Here is an 18253-nt window from a genome sequence, read left to right on the forward strand (position 1 = left end):
AGTTTAATAGAATAATAGATTTATTAAGAATTAAACTTAAAAATTATTCAAAACGGCAATATTTTTTTTTAAATATTTTATTTTGATTGATCTGACGTACACGTTAATCTAATAAGTACACATTTTATTCACCTATTTTGTAAGGATACAGCACATGAATATATAGTTACTATATAACAGTAAACAATGTTAAGACTTTCTCTCCTATTGGCTATTGTAGTATTGTAATCATTGGACTATTTTATTATGCGACTAATAAACAATTAGTATAATATTAATAAATTAACATTATAATGTACCCAACTTTTACATACCCAATATAAACAATTTTCAAATAAAACATTGTAAAAGTTAGGTAGGTCCCGAATCCGAAACAGCGATTCGCTTTTTTCTCTCCGTCGAAACTATATAATATTATTATACATATAGGATATTTACTTAGCTCTGAACCCCGCCAATGCGTCTCCATTACCACAAGGCGCACAGATTCGATATGGGAGTACCTTTAATTTATCACCGGCCATCGTATACTTTTCGCCACAATTCGCGTAACAGATTTGTTATGTTATAATCATTCGACGACGACAAAAAAATAATAATAATAATAAGCGCCGCAGGTGCAACGCGTCCGGCCACACTCCATAACGTCGTCAATAGCCGATCAATCTTTATCCGCGAGTTCTACGCGCGTTTATTCGATTACAAGTTTAACGGAAAACCCAAAAAACAACGACGGGAAAAAATATAAAAGATGTAATATGTATTTTATAATGTATTACGTATATAATAGTATTACTTTGTACGCACGCGGGATGCTGCGTGAGCACGAAACGTCTTTTCAATCACACTTTATTTCCGATTGGAAATATTTTAGGACGTAGGTCATCGATTTTTTTCAGTTTTCGAGCGACGGTTTTTATTTTGTTTTACGTGAATTCAATTGATATTGAAACCTGAAAAAACGCATGCAACGATTAATACCATATAGATGATATAGTATCACTAACGTCTAACACAGTAACACATATTCATATATTTACCGGCGCGGGGTCAATACTTAGGTACGGCACCTGACTCTTTGGAAAATTGTAGGTGGGCCGTGACTTCGTGAGTGGTTGTCACGAATCACGACAAAATCGTATTTATACATTATGTTTTAGTTTGTCCAATGATCTATACGCTTTTATAAGACTAATCATTTAAAACTGAGATACTTTTTAAAATGTAAAGGCGGTACCTATACGTTAACGAATGGTTTAGACTGTTTAGAGCAAAAAATGCAATTGTTAGTTTTCAAAAAAAAAAAAAACTTAAAACTTCAAATAATGCTTATAAATATATATAACGTGCCTATTTATGATAATTGTATTTTAAATATTTTTAGATAACTATAATAGCAACTTAAGAGGATTGTTGTTGTATTAAATTTTCAAGCTATTTGACAAAGAAAAACCTTAGTCAAATATGTATAGAGAAAATAAAAAATGGCTCTAAATAGCTCAAAAAGAATCAAATATATATTAGGTAAATTATACCACGCATTGAAAATTATAATACAGAATGGGGCGAAACAGACAGTGCAATTTTAAAAGGCTATTAAAAAAAAAACTACGCAACTTTCAGAAATTATATTTATTTAATTTTCTTCAATACATCATGCCGTTTTATGTATCAAATTTTAAATATTACATCAGAAATATGATGGCCGTCAGCAGGTTAGGCGATGAAAGCGATTTTTGAAGTTTTCGACCGCATTTTGACACATTTCGACTGGTATAGTAAGTTGTATAGCGTCAATTTCCTTCCTAATTCGCTCTTTGAGTTTGAGGTCTTCCAATGTGTGAGGCCGATGTTTAAAAACCTTTTCCTATTCGGGTAGCCCCACAAGCAAAATCACAAATGCTCAAATCCGGTAAGTGCGCGGGCCACCTCACATCGCCGCTCAGATACGACCATTTTCAAAAAAAACGTACGCACAGCGAAGCCCCATTGTTCACTAGACCAAACCATGGTAATGAGAATGACTAATAACGGCTACGGCATGGCCTGCCCGACGAAATGAGACCATCATAATCGCACTATACCCACCACACGGGAAGTATCAACCTTTAAAAACTGCGCCATTTGATTTGCCCCACTCAGTATAAACATTTGGTAAATTTTTTAAGTATACGGTTATTGGTTTTTGAAATAACATCGAAATAAGAAAATAGTTTAATGTGAAAATATCCTGTTACATCAACATTTAAACTTCAGACGTTTATATTAAATATTTGTGAAACTTAGTACCTACTAAAAATAAATGGCAAATTTTCTTGAACTCGTTCCTATATTACAGGGGTCTTCATACTACGGCTCCCGGCCCCAATAGGACGGTAAATATAAGTGTAATTTGAAAAATCGTTATTGCAAGCACGTATCATAATAACTTTCAAATGGAAATGATTGATTTGCAATGTAATGATGCACTGAAAATCTTTCATCGCATAGAAACTTTAGTTGATTTTTATAAATTTCTTCCAGATACACAATATCCAAATTTGAAAAAATTTGCAATTGAATATATTATATCTGTATTTGCTAAAACTTATTTGTGTGAACAAACTTTTTCCAAAATGAAATACATCAAATCAAAATATAGATGAGCCATGACTGACAAACGTTTGAAGCCAATTTTGAAAATTGAAACTAGTGACATTAAGGTACAACCTCAATTCGATAAAATATTAACAGAGAAATATCAATTTCATACTTCTAATTAATAAAGAAATTATTTCAAAAATTAATAAAATTAATACCAAGTATATTTAAGTATATTGTAGACAATATTTTATAAAAAAATATAAGTAAACATATTTATATAACTAAATTTTCATAAAATTAAAAATTATGTGTTAATAAACTTTTACTTCGCTAAAAGCATTTGATATTTTTCATGGCCCTCGAATAAAATAGTTTGGAGATCCTTACTATATTATGTATCTTTCAAAAGTCTATCATAAAAATTTAAGAGAAACCAATACGCTTATCAAACTTGGGTACTTTTTTTTGTTTTTGTTTTTCCCGATTAGTCGGGAAAATGCTGAGAATTTTCAATTATAACCTCTTATAAGTAGCAATTAGATCTAATTTTCCATCAACAATCAATAACCATCATGCTCAAAGTTGAAGGTCGAAGTACTTTTTCTACTATTTATCTCGCAGGTACACGCAAAAAAAACATACACACATAAGTGTGGTACCTATATACATTCATCGCCCCGCTCGTAATCTATAAAAAAGTAATTAATATTTAATTGATATTGGAACTCTTAGCATATTACCTGGATATATCACCGTATGAATACATTTATTATTTGATTTTATGATTTTAAAATCCAGTAGACAATCAAATTACAAACGCGTTTTGTATATTATAATCAACAAATCACATTTCAAACTTAAGAAAATTTCCATTTACAAATATATATGTATAGGTATGTTATATATATTAAGTAATATAACTATTGTGTGTTGTGTACTTGTGTAGACCATACAATATTGATATTATACTATAATACATGGCACACTTTATCGATTATTATAGTCCATAAAGCAGCGGTTCCGGTTCCCAACCCCTATATGGGCCGAGGACCGTATATAATATTTACATTACTAACCTAAACCTATATATTTAAAATAATATTATTATGTACATACGACATATATACAGTGTTTGAATTGGAAGTGGACGTGGGGGGACAGAGTCCGCCTTCTTTTTTATTTTTTTTTAGCGTACCCCTTCTATTTATTTGAAACGCAACATTTGATGTAGTGAATTTGTAAATTATCAATTTTTTCTGTTGCAAAATATACCTATAACCTATAACCTATTATAACCATAATATTTGTATATTTGTATTGACTATGAAAAAAAAAATTGGTTAATAATAATGGGTAGGTAATTAATATAATCTCAATCGTTAGGCTGCGGCGACTACACCTAAACCTTTTTCTATGCGACCGCTGCGATCCTAGATATTGTGAACGTAACTATTTTTCACTTTTATTAAAATAATATATAAAATAAGATGTCAATATGTAAAATCTATGAATGTTTTTTCAACAAATTTTACACTAATACGCTTTTAACATCGATTGGCCAGTTGAACTCAAAATTGCTCATTTTTTTTAGGAAATCTATAAAAAAAAAAATATTCATAACTAGGTGTTTATAAACAATAAACTTAACTAAATGAACCTGGATATATGTATTACTAAAAAAAATCTTGTAGGTATAATAGACAATTTTATAAGTTACAATTTTACAAACACTACCAAAACAAAAAATTAACGTTTTCGTAATGTGTACAATGTTTTGAACAGATTCGTATGTCATTCAACGACGTCACAGCCACCGAATAATCGGATCAGAATCGACTCGCACGCGTTGTCAGATCATTACAGCGGCACACGAGACGGGCAGCTCAAACGAGAGCGATATACCCGTAACGCGGAACTCTGACGAGTCACTGGAACGGTGACCGGTAAAAATATCTTCGAAATAATATCTCTAGTCAAAATATCTTCGAAATAATGTCTTTGGTCAAAATATCTTTAAACAAAAATATCTTTGAACAAAATATCTTTTATACTGATTTTTACTGATACTGATTTTTTTTAGCTTATTAGTTATTATATGTCGTTATGATTATATCTAAAATCGACATTTAATATTTTATAATATATAGTATTTTAAAATTTTCGTTAGTTTACTGATTGCGAGCTATTTACTACGTATACAAATGTACAATATGTTCATATTATGCCATTAAGATAAAAATGGTAGAGGCATTATATGTTTATTAGTTGGGATTTTCGATTGCTCAGAAATACCAGCAGTTCAATATTTAAGGGGTTTATCTTACAATATTCAGTATTAAGTAATTGGTACTAATTTTAATTTAATTAATTAAGTTTTTAATATTTATGATAATAATAATTTTACCTATATTTTTGGATTTTGAAGAGATGTTACTTTTTACTTATTTTTTATACTTATAATATGTGTAACAATTTATTAAATTAATTATATAAATAAAAATTTTTTTTTAAATCAATTTAAAAGATATATTGATCAAAGATATTTTTGTCATAAGATATTTTCACAAAAGATATTTTTACCGAGTTATTTTGACCAAAGATATTATTTCGAAGATATTATGACATGGAACCACTGGAACTGTGCCATATGCTCGCTAGATAAGACGTACGCGCGACTTGTCATTTCTGCGGAACGTAACCCGACGTAACTCTGCGCATAATCTGTCGACAATGATGATAAAGCACAGGGAAACAGGGTTTTACGAATATACGTTATGTTTGGGAAACATACTTGAACACTTACGAATAACGAATTCCTACGAATGACTGTTTATCACATAACACGGAAACAGAAAAAATAAAATAAGCATTAACGCAAATATTTAATACAGATGTGACGTTCAGTGTTCGCGCAAACGCAACAAACCAACCACTGATAACCACATAGCCCGAACGGTGTCAGACTTATATTATAGGCCACGGAACAAGGCCAAGGTCGAATTTTGTTTGTGCATATTAGAGCTTGAGCTAAGGAAATGTTAGAGCTGCGAATAGGTATGAATATAGATATAAATAAAATCATTATTTAATAATACGAGTACAAGCAATGTAATGTGTAGGCAACATAATATGTTAATGATCAAAAAATATAGATACCAGATGCTTTCCCTAATCGCGCAAGTCTGCCCGGGGTAGGTCTTGCCACGACGGAGGACAGACAGTAAATGTCAACGCTGGTCGTTTCACCGGGCCTATTATACTCGGTTCATTAGCGATTACACAGGACCGGTTCGTGTTCTGTGACAAATAACAAGAAACCGTAGAAACCCCAATAGTGCAATCGCCGATAAACGCACAATTTAAATAAAAGTTATTATGAGAATAAAATAATTATAATAATAATAAATATAGTGATATTAATAATAATAATAAGATTAGGAATAAGAATAATAAAAATGATAATAATAAAAAGGAAAAGAAGAATCTAGAACCTTATCCGTGCATCTCCCCCACACCAAACGGAAAAATCCCCCCTCTCGGACAAAAAATTAAAAGTTAAAATATTAAACAATTATTTATTATGTACAAACTTTTCACGGGATATTAAGACTTTTTCCAACCCGTTATTTTCGTATTCGCGTAGTTTGCGTCTTTTGAAAGCCGATAGCGTATATACGATTTTTTCGCCGTACGACCGCTGACAACAGTCCCCCGGACATTTTTCTACATTCTTTTTATTTTCGCACATAGGATCGCGGACGCCGATCGATGTACGTGTTATTACTGATATTTATTCTATTGTTATTGCTTTAATAGTTTAATGTACACGTATATAATAAACGTTTGATTCGAAGCCCATTTGACGATGTACAATACTGTTTTTTTTTTTTATTCAATAAATTGCATTATATATTTATATTATTGTTGTTGTTCTCGGTTGCTAAACTTTTACGTCATACTTATATCTTCAACCACGGGTTAGGTGTAGAACGACTAGAACGCTCGTTCATCCAACATCCACTGAGTCCTCCCCCTTCTAGTTTTTTTCCAAATCAAGCACTGCGTACATAGGTGAGTTATATTAGTCATTAGTGGACCTCAAAGATTTTTTTACAAAATTGGTAGTATGCACAACTAAAAATGTTGGGATCATCAGTCATAATTGGTTTTATCTACCTATTTATTTGTACACAATCTAGATCAACGGTTCTCAACCTTTTTAGTAGTGCAGACCATCAATTTTGTAAAAAAAATCTTTGAGACGACTACATCCAAATTGGTTCCCCTATCTGAAAATTGGGGTGTTGAGCAGTTGCCACTGAACATGAATTGAAACGCGAGTATAATACACTTTTAAGTGCAAAAATATAATTCCATTTAATTTAACATATACTGGCTATTGATCATGTGACTTCTTCTTAATAAGTTTGAAAAGCCATAAAATGTGTTCATAAATACATAATAAAAATCTAATTTAACTTTTAACATAAGATTTGGTTTTTTTTTTAATTCTGATGGTGAAACCAATGAAAGTATTGATTTTACGACGATGAGTATTATTTGAATTTCTGTGTTATCATCTCATGAAATTATAACAAAGCTTTGAATATAAATTTTAGATATAGTTTCTAATAGAAATTAAAATTTAATTCATACTTTGGGAGATAGGAATAAGCAAAAAAAATATGTATTACTTTCTCAAAATAATTGGCAAAACTTAAAACAGGTTTTTCACAATTGATAAAACAACTTCAATCATTTCACATAAAATAAGTAAATAATCAAATTGTTTGCTTACTTAAAGAAAAAATTACACCATTTGCATAAATAATTCATTTACAGAATTTGAGTTTTAAAAAAAAAAAGAATATTTGGAGGGCAGCAACACATTTTATTATGAGCCAATAATCAATCATTGTAACAAACGAAAATAAGGCTGATAAAATACATGTATGACAAAAAAAAAACTAATAAATTCACAAAATGTTGATAAAACATTAAAAATTATATAAAAAAAAAACCATAATTGTTTTAATAAAAATAATATTTAAATTTATATCAAATGAACATAGAAGTAACACAAAATTAATTCATGAACAATTGAATTCAATATGCTAATCTACATTTATGTCTTAGATTGTGCTAAACATTAATAAAAAAAGATGCGGTCAATAATAAATCACTAAAAAAAAAAAAATTAAATAAAAAAAGAAAGAATATATATCTTAATATTCATGTACACATACAAAATATATGTACACATCTTTCCATGGAATATGATGAGATAATATAATAGTAATTAGATTGGTATTTAGCTTTTAATGACATATACTAATAAATAGTGATAATCAAAATTGAAAAGCAACTATGTTCAATTTTTGTTTAACAGACCAAATAGGTAAATAATTATGTCTGGTAATGTAGACTTCTTATTTACATGGCGCAACAGTGACTTATTAAATACAATAATAAATTTTAAAATTTTTTAAAATAAGGGAAACCTATGCAAATACTAATATATTTAATAGTGTATCTTAACACTACAAACAGGTGGCAACATTTGATTCGTTAATGTTAAAAAAAAAAATCATAATAAAAAAATTCTACGCATTTGTTTTGAATCATACACAGTGTGTAAGAAGTCTGCCATTTATCACTCAACCAAAATCTTAGGTTTTTCCCAAGGAAATATGTCACGACCAAAATGTCCATATGTGCTTGTTTTTTGGTAGATTGGGTTTCGTAGATTTAAATCTCTGAAAAATGAAAACATTATATTTAAAAATGATTGAAACTATAGAATACATTTTCTTGATTAAATATGCTAATAAGAAACTAATTAAAGCTACAAGAGAACACCTACATAAACAATATACTATACTTCATAAAATTTTTATCTCAAACCCATAAGTTATAAAATAAACTCATGCCTGTTTTTATAATTTGAATTCAAGTTTAATTAATGAATTTTAATTTTATTTACTACTACATACATACCAATTTTTATACTACTTTAAATAAACCTTCATTTTTACTAACCTGACTATTCTTCCTGGTCTTAAATCAAAATTACTGTTAACAATTTTCAACAATTCTTTTTGAGTTTTAGTAGATGTGCCATAATGGAAAAGTGTAATTGATATTGGCTCTGCTACTCCAATCGCATACGATACCTGATTACAATAAAAAAACAACTCAGTATCTATTACAATATAAAATAAGTCAGCTACACATACTTGTACAAGACAACGTTTGCAAAGGCCAGATTTGACCAAAGACTTGGCAACCCAACGAGCAGCATATGCAGCGGATCTGTCAACTTTAGTGAAGTCCTTGCCAGAGAATGCACCACCTCCGTGAGCTCCCCAACCACCATAAGTATCAACAATAATTTTTCGTCCCGTCAAGCCAGCATCGCACTAAAAAAAAAAAAGGTAATTAATAAGTTATTGAAATATTTTTATTATAAAATTTACTTGAGGACCGCCCATCACAAATTGACCACATGGATTAATGTGGAAAACGGTTCTGTCATCAAGATACTGAGAAGGAATCACTGTCTTAACAACTTTAGACATAACTTCTTGCCGTAAGTCTTCTAACGAAATCTTTTCAGAATGTTGCACAGATATCACAACTGTGTGAACTCTTTGTGGAATACAAGCACCGCCGACCAAACAGTATTCACATGTTACCTAAAGGACATCAATTTTAAATATTAATTAATATAATTAATAAATGCACTTTAAACTGAAAAATGTAATTTTTCTTTAAATAATATCACTTTCTTATTATAGTTAACAATATATAATTAATGTATTTACAAACTGAATAATAAGTACATTTAAATTGTTTCATTAAATTTAGTATAATATAAGATGTATTATTATAATATTTTAAAAATATATACGTTTGTTGTTTGAGATAAAAATTAAAAATCAAGGTTTAATTAATGCAAAATAACATTATAATAAATATAATAAAACATTTTAAGATAATTACTGATAAAGTGATAACCATAATAAAAATAAATCCACCAATTAAACAAACCCAATTTTATTAATAGTTAATAACTCAAATCAAAGTATTAGATTAAACAAATTTAATAAATAATATCATGAATATTCTAGTTATAAAATATTGTAACTATAAAATAATAAGAATATCAAGATTTTAAAAGTTTCAAAATTAAATTATTATCAATATATCTTGTTTTATTCACTTGTGTTTTAGTGTCAGGACGTGCCCACCAAAGCACTCCATTTCTTCGGAGTTCTGCTACTTTTTCGTTAAGCTTGTGAGCAAGTACCACAGTTAAAGGCATACATTCTTCTGTTTCATCTGTAGCATAGCCAAACATGAGGCCCTGAAATTAATAATATTATCAATTAACTTAGTATTATCATTTTAATAGAAATAAAAAGCTAATGGATTTTTATAAATTTATAACTAAACTAAAGAACTTAACAGGCAACACCAAATTAATGTTTGTTATGATAAAAAATGTTTATTTGATAAATTTAAAATATTTCAAATCTCACCCTAAAAAATGTATAAAAAATAAATTAATAAATTAAATTTTAAAATGGTATCATATATATTTTAGCAATTAGGTAATAAAAGTAAATATATAGTATGTTGTTAACAATACTTAACATTATTATATACAATATACAAAAATAAAGTGGAATTTTTCCAAAAAAAAAATGTAATAGTTGATTAAGCATTTAAATTCATGCATACTATAGATATCACTTTAAATTTTTATTAATAAGATTATATATACAATTAATTGAAAATAATAAAATGTTAAAAAAAAACCATAATATTTTTATAGTCAAGATACTCATATTTTTGTATCTATTGTGATATCAACATTTAATACAGTAATCTTCAACTGGTGTGCCGCGGTATACTAATGTTATATGACTTTTAAGAATATTGCTGCAAAATTATTGAAAATATAAACCATTCATACATATTAAAGTATGTAAAATACATCCTCAGATTTTTATAAAACACACCTGGTGCCAAGAAGAAAAAAAAGCTAAGAACTACTGATTAATATATACCTATTCTTTAATACAAAATTAACCTAATTGAATACATAATTAAAAAATATTTAAGAAATATACAATTATTAGCTACTTTTGTCATTTATTTTTCAGTAAATGATAAAATGTATAAAAAAGTAATATTGAATTAATATCATAAATATAGTTTAAAAAAATTCTTACTATCAATAATTATTAGTAATTAGTATGAAAGCCATAACTATCCATAACATAATAGACAAAACAAAATATTATGAAACATATGTTGGACCAAATCATGTTAGATACAAAACACAGCATTCTAACATGCATACAAAATTACAAAATAATATCGCATGCAATCATATAAACATCATAAATTAAATAGCAGCAGAATATAAGTATATAAATTGTACAAAACCAACCGTGGCATTTATTATGTTTAGTTAATCATTCGTGCTAGTCAAATTTTGTAATGTAATTTATAATATTTTGATAAATTTATATATTTTTTTCTCATTCTTGCTAAAATCACTTTCCCACTAGTCTAACGAGTCAGCAAAAATTTAGAATATTGTCGAACACTCATCTGATTTTTAACGTTATGTCTAGACATAAATTATTGCATAATCATCTTCAACAATGATATACACACTAAATATTTTTGCTTGCCTCAGAATTTATTATAATTATAAATTTTTAACATAAATATGTTTTAGTCAATTGATCATATATATTACAGGAAAATTTAAATCAGACTTATCTCAGATTAACACACTATCCAAGGTACTTGAAACAAAACATATTTCTACTTTAGCCCGGGAAAACTTAATTGTGATAAACATCATTTGAAAATTACCTAAACAGTTATACATTTGAATGATTCAAAGTAGTAACATTGTTTTTTTAACAAATATTATTTTATTTTACTGAATAGTAGTTCCTAATGTTAATTTTAAAAATTCATGAAGAAATTCTCAAACAAATAATTGTAAATATTTTTTAAAATAATTTACATTAAAATAGTTCTATTATGTAATATTTTAAAATACTGTAAAATTTTACGCAAAATAATGTTCGCCACAACTAGGTTTTCCTATACAATAGTCAAAATATGACTTTTTTCCCAAGTACTATGCATAGTTTACCTTTTGTCCTGACATTTCTGAGATTTGGCCAATTTAGATATGTATCAGTAACATATTTAATAAATACTTATTTCATTAAGATAATCAATATAAACAACACAAAAATTACTAATAAACTTATTAATACTTATCAAAACTCTAAATCTTTCTGTTCTGAAAAACATACCTGATCACCAGCACCAACCTCCTCAGCAGTCCTGTTGATATGTACACCAGCAGCAATATTTGGAGATTGTTGATCAATAGCAAGCATCACCGAACATGTCTTGTAATCAAAACCTGGCAACCCGACAGCGGGACAACACACAACACATAGCAACAATCAGCAACTTAATTGCAGTTTAATTTAATTAAACAAAACATTGTTTATTTAATCTAATATAGAACTAAACATACAAAATTTGCCAAAAAAAACCTTAACTTTTATTTAGAACAAATATTAATATATTTGGTATACCATCAATAACTTGTCCTATAATAACTAAACCGGTATTTTACTCGAATACATTTTTTTTTTATTTAAAACTTAATTTCTTACTTTTATTTTAATAAATAGAAGGTAGCTACAGTATCCTAAACTCACTCAAACATTTCTGTTTAGATACAGTCAATACTTAATTTTTTAATAATTAAAAATAAACATTATAGATAATGGATATGTCAATAGATTTTCAGTTTTAGTCCAAAACCGTCTCACACACACACTCTTAACACTTTCACATATTAATAACACAATATTTGTTCTAACAGAATAATCATACAATACAATAATATGTACAGAAAATACATTATTGTTCATTATATCTCTCGTGTTTTAGATAAAGTATACTGTTGAATTTCCTCAATTTATGGTAAAACAACCAAAAAATTATTTTAACTAAAAACAGTTTTTTTCCATGCAATAAGCAGATAATGTTTATTTTATTTTTTTTATGGATCCCCGTTTTTTATTTTTACATGCAAGAATAAAAAACATTATTGTTAAAGGCAGTATTCATATTAGTAATTAATAATTTGTGCAACCCAATTGAATTTATAACGTATTTCATTCATATCCACCAACAAAAAATATATTACTTTCATACTCTAAATTTTGGGAACATACATTGAAAGTAATATTTAATAACTTGAAAAAGAAATATTGATTTCAGCTTTTTTAAATGTAGTAAAAGCGTATATTAACATAAGACTATTTTTAAGGTAATTAAATTGAATGGAATTAAATTAATACCTATATCTATGATGTATATTATGACCAACATGTTGATTCATAAGCACTTAACATATATTAAAAATGTATTTCACAAACACCACTTACCTCACATAATATCAATATAAAAAAAGCAATAATGTGATGGAAAACTTTTATATTCTCAATTAAAATGTTGAATTGTATAAATTCCAATGATGTGATAAAATCCCAAAAATAAAAAAGCTGATCTCTTAAAATATGACAATCACAAAAATATTTTGCAACTCATTTTACCCCCAAAACCAATTTTTTGTAGATACCCTACCTGATCCCCAGCCCCAATCGCATCTTCGATTTTGTTAACGTGTACACCATCCGCAATATTAGATGACTGTTCATCAACTGTGACGAGAACATTGCATGTCTTGTAGTCAAACCCTGTTGGTGGTATATGTATATGTTTATGACTTAAGCTTTAATTATGGGACTTGGACCTAACTGAATTTGATTTCACAAAGTAAATATGATATTTGTATTTGTGGTATAGGATAAGCAGCCACCTTGCCTTAATTATAATTATGAACAAATATAGCTCATAAAATAAAGTAATGAAAAAATGAACATAATGGAATCAAACAAAAATCAACTATACATAATTTAAAGTAAGAGCAGGCAATAAAAAAAAATTAATTCAGAATTATGACAATGAAACTTAGGTATTATATGAAACATTAAATGTTATATTTTTATAAAGTTTTAGTATAAATAATAAACCCAGCTAAAAGTATATATTTTTTTAAATAAATGAATGTAAAAGTAAAACTACAAAGCTGTCCTTGGTTTAATCTAATATACACATTAATTTAAATGATAGCGCAAAACTGTATGTACCTAATCTTAATAAAGCGCAAACAACCAAAATAACAATTAATTTAAAAATAAAAATTAATTGCGTAGAATAAAATGTAGTATTTTGTCATAATCAATTCAAATAGTGCATAAATTAATTTTGTTACTTATAAATCAATATTATTTGCTAACAGATACTAGTAATAATATTAAATAATAGGATTGAAGTTTTACTTTACTAAACATACAAGTTTAAAGTTTATATGGCATTATAAATGTTATCAATAAATAAATAATTGAATACAATTTAAGAATTTAAAGTTCTTTTAACTATAATTAAATGCTTTTTTTTCTATAAGTTAAATATGATCATAAATATTAATCATATAATTTTAATTAACAACCTATTCAAATATTATGAATACTTGTCGGATTACTTATCTACGTAGAAATTCAAATAGATATATTACATTATCTAATTGTATAATTTTATCCAAACTTGTTTAGTAATCATACAATTTGTAATCCTGCCCTATTGACTTAATAATTGATTAGTCACATTTAATGATAAATAATACCATTAATTTGGCACCTATCAGTCCCATTAAAAAATATACTCATTATAAATAAATTCAGTTAAACGTAATTTTAAGAAAAATTAATTGCCGGACAATTCTTGCTAAAAATTGTATAGGTATATTATATGTTTAAAATGGGTTATTACCTTTTGATGAATCATCGTAGCCTATATGTTTAATAGTATCTCGAACTACTCTTTGGTAATCAACATTGGCTTTGGATGTTATTTCTCCACAAAGTAAAACCATTCCAGTTTTGGTAACAGTTTCTAAAAAATAAGTTTTATTTAAATATAAATATAAAAAATCTTATCATAATTAACACTTCTATGGGTATTATAGGGGCCTAAACATATAAGTTATATTTTAAACTATTATTTGGTTCTTAATTTATAAAGTACTTAGTTTTATAAATAAGATTATTTTAAATACAAAATATACTATAATTGCCTAAATAGTATCAATATATAATGCCAAACAATTGGTACATTATCGGATAAAATATATTATATAACAATATATTCCCCTGGTGCATTAGCAATTTTTACCTATTATATTAACATATGAAATAGTATAACAAAAAAATATTATCTACTAGATTTTGCAGAATATTAAGATTATACACCTATTATTGTTAGTTATTCATACAATTTTTCGATTTTAACAATAAATTCTTTTTTGGTGGGATACGAAAAATTTTAAATTTAATTTTATAGGTTATGGTATAACTAATTATTCCATATCAGATATAACCTTAAAAAACTAACGGTAATGATAAAAAATCTTAGGTCTAATATATTTTAATGTAAATATTGATACAGAACATTAATGCGGTAAAAACGTGATAAAAAATTAAAATAATAATAATAAAACTCACCACAAGCCACTTTTGCGTCAGGATCTTGTTCCAGATGTGCGTCTAAAATAGCATCACTGATCTGGTCGCACATTTTGTCTAGAAGAAAAAAAACCAAATATCTATATATTAATATACATTTATCATTCGGCAGGGGTCGTCTTTCAGAATAAAAAATTAACCATCTTGGGGGAGAACCAACTTCTGACACGCTATTCACTTAATATGGTATGATTTTTACTACCCAACGTCCTCTTTAGTAGGGAGATTTATCAGGAAACATGAAACATGCATGATACACAATACACATGCCATAATAAAAAATGAACAGAAAACAAAAGTAGGGAATATTATAATACTAAAAAAAAAAATTAAAATTGGCTTTCGGAAACGACGCAATAACTTCGAGTGGTTGACAACGATAGTGCGTCTCGGACATACAAAACACGTGTTCGGCGAACGTAAGTATAATAATTAGACGCGGAAAAAGCATCGGTAAAAACTACACTTACGCAGTCGAACGTAAATGCTTGTATGTAATCAATGAGCATAATATTAAATTTATTATATCTTACCAGGATGTCCTTCTCCGACAGATTCAGAAGTGAAAAGGAACATCTCACCGTCCGGGCTCTCTGGCGGAAGTCCGCCGTTACCGTGTCCGTTGGCAAACCCGTTGGTGTGTGCGTATTTCTTCTCTTCGGGCATGACGATTTTTTAGTTAAGGTGTTGTGGTTATGTTCTACTGGTCTAGCTTGACTTTGATCTTGCTGCTGCGGCGTTTTCCGTAACGAAAACTTTGAAGTCTGCTGAAACGCAAAAATAAAATACAGAACGTTAATTGTTTTAACTGTCAGCGAATGTCGGCAACTACTGAATACACGGTGATAAAATCATTAATATTAAAGTAACGACAAAAACAAATCAAAAATAATGAATAATAATAACTGTTAATGAGAGTAAATAACTACGGACGGCGGCTGTTTGAGTTGATAGCGATGCTGCTGTTGCTGTTCCGTTGCTGCAATTACTCAGGCGGTACGGCCCCGTAAGGTTCGATCGGCTTGTACGGCTGCCAAGTACAGAAAGAACGATTCGTTCAGAGATGGCCGATACGGAACGGCACAAAATGCGCCGGAACAGTGTTGCCAATGCGGGCGCATCATCGTGCCGATTACCGGGCCAACGAAACCCCCCACACCACCGCGAAACTATAAATGGTATTACCACAAGACGACCGCCGCGTGACCAACGGTAGCGGGCTGCGGCGTCGCACACGTGCGGGCGGCATAGGCGACCGATTGACGCCGCACGATTACACAAAATTACAATAAGCACAATGCGTTCGTCTCATATTTTATTTTGCTTGTATTATTAATTATTATATTATGTTGTGTGTTGTATACTTGTATACATATAATATATATATATATGTTGATATATAATTATAAGCCATTATGTAGATCGTTATCGTCACAATACGTGGATTTCTACTATTCCATTGTGATCCCGGGGAGATACGGCTCGGCCGGATGTGTATTTTTACACGCGCTCGAGTTAATACGTTTCCGGGTTTATTTTTATGTTTGTTTTCAGGACAGCGCCGCCGCCGCCGCTATTATTATGACGACAATAAAATAATAATAATAACGCAAATCGTTTAACACGTTTTATCTCCGATTGTCGTAGGGTCCTGCCGTAGGCATTAAATTACCCGGCAATATCACAATCGCACTGTATTATTATACTGCATCAGATATATTTTTATCTGGGCTCCGACAGGTGGTCTACAATTAATAAATGGATCATGCGCGAGTATGCGATATTGATATCGATTTCCGAACCATGAAAACTTTCTCTGGAAGTTTAGGATAAAATCTTAAAAATTGCGCGCTAAAATTATTAACACATCCTCGTTTATAACAAGTCGATTATAACAACATATCTAACATTATAAGTTTAATGAAAAAAAAAATATGGAATGAAAAACTACATAATATATTTTTGTATACGTAAATTCAATTATGTTTATTAAAAATACCGTGCTGCAGGCCTTTAGTACACAAGCAAAAGTTTTGAGAAAAAAAACAGTGAATTAAATTAAATTTTTTTTACAGATGAATATTTACTGTCTCAAATACTTAAATATTTTATAAAGTGTGTATATAATAGAGTAATAGACTATTGACAAACATTTATAAAATACTTATAAAAGTTAAACTATTATCCAAATCCAAATATGATATAAAATATAAAAACATAATTTGAAGAAGAAATTGAATAAATATAAGAGTATAAGAGCGCCGCCGAAATGTTAACTTAAATGTTAGTTAAAATGTTTACTTTTTCATTGATTTTTCAGTCATGATTGTTTTATATGTTTCCATGCTTGTTTTAACTTTCGACAAATTGATTTTTTTGACATAAACAATTAACGATACTGTTGAAATTAACCTCTGGTTGTATCCTATTGGCTATTAGACCATCGTACAATTGTGTATAAACTTAAACTTGGATTACTTGGAATCAGTTGGTCTGAATCGACTGAATCTTATATCAAACTTATCCATCAAAGATTTATTGGACTTCTTTTCATAGACAAATTTACAGTGTTATAACTAATTTTAAGCCATTTATATTAACCATATATTATACAGAAGTTAATCCGGTGATGTCAAAGGGGTAAGGTGATGGGTGATCTATCAAAAAGTTTTTTCTCATTAATTTGTGACCCTTATTTTGATATAAACACATTTTCATTTGAACAAAATATATGTACAATAATAATTTTAAAATAGTACACAAGCCAAAATAAATACTATATTCTATAACCCATCTGGCGGTTAGTGTTTTCTTTATGAAAGATATAATTATAAATATAGAAAACGAACAAAAATACCCCTAAACCATGTTTAGTGATTTATTTTAATCATTAAGGATAATGTTAAATTTCCATTCCATTTCTACAGGCAGACCACCTATTTCTATATATTTGTATTGAACCGCTATGGCGA

The 18253-nt window shown here is 28.5% G+C and overlaps 1 protein-coding gene across 9 annotated transcripts in view; it reads right to left on the reverse strand.

The window, feature by feature from the left end:
• Positions 1-7453: 7453 nt before the first annotated feature.
• Positions 7454-18253, reverse strand: part of LOC132921676 (S-adenosylmethionine synthase) — a 32460-nt gene continuing 21660 nt past the window's right edge. The window contains exons 1-10 of one of the 9 annotated variants that reach the window (XM_060984827.1): positions 16215-16374; positions 15815-16045; positions 15261-15338; positions 14530-14652; positions 11931-12043; positions 9806-9949; positions 9060-9278; positions 8820-9002; positions 8623-8756; positions 7454-8339 (exon numbers count right to left, since the gene is read on the reverse strand). In XM_060984827.1, coding sequence (XP_060840810.1) covers positions 8237-8339; positions 8623-8756; positions 8820-9002; positions 9060-9278; positions 9806-9949; positions 11931-12043; positions 14530-14652; positions 15261-15338; positions 15815-15947 — 1230 coding nt within the window. In that variant the 5' untranslated portion in view covers positions 15948-16045; positions 16215-16374 and the 3' untranslated portion in view covers positions 7454-8236. Of the gene's footprint in view, positions 8340-8622; positions 8757-8819; positions 9003-9059; positions 9279-9805; positions 9950-11930; positions 12044-13281; positions 13395-14529; positions 14653-15260; positions 15339-15814; positions 16049-16187; positions 16375-18253 lie in introns of those variants that run through there. The other 8 variants (XM_060984829.1, XM_060984830.1, XM_060984831.1 and 5 more) reach the window with 8 other exon arrangements.

Source organism: Rhopalosiphum padi, chromosome 2 (genome assembly GCF_020882245.1).
Source record: "Rhopalosiphum padi isolate XX-2018 chromosome 2, ASM2088224v1, whole genome shotgun sequence".
In the NCBI taxonomy this organism is placed as follows: Eukaryota; Metazoa; Arthropoda; class Insecta; order Hemiptera; family Aphididae; genus Rhopalosiphum; species Rhopalosiphum padi.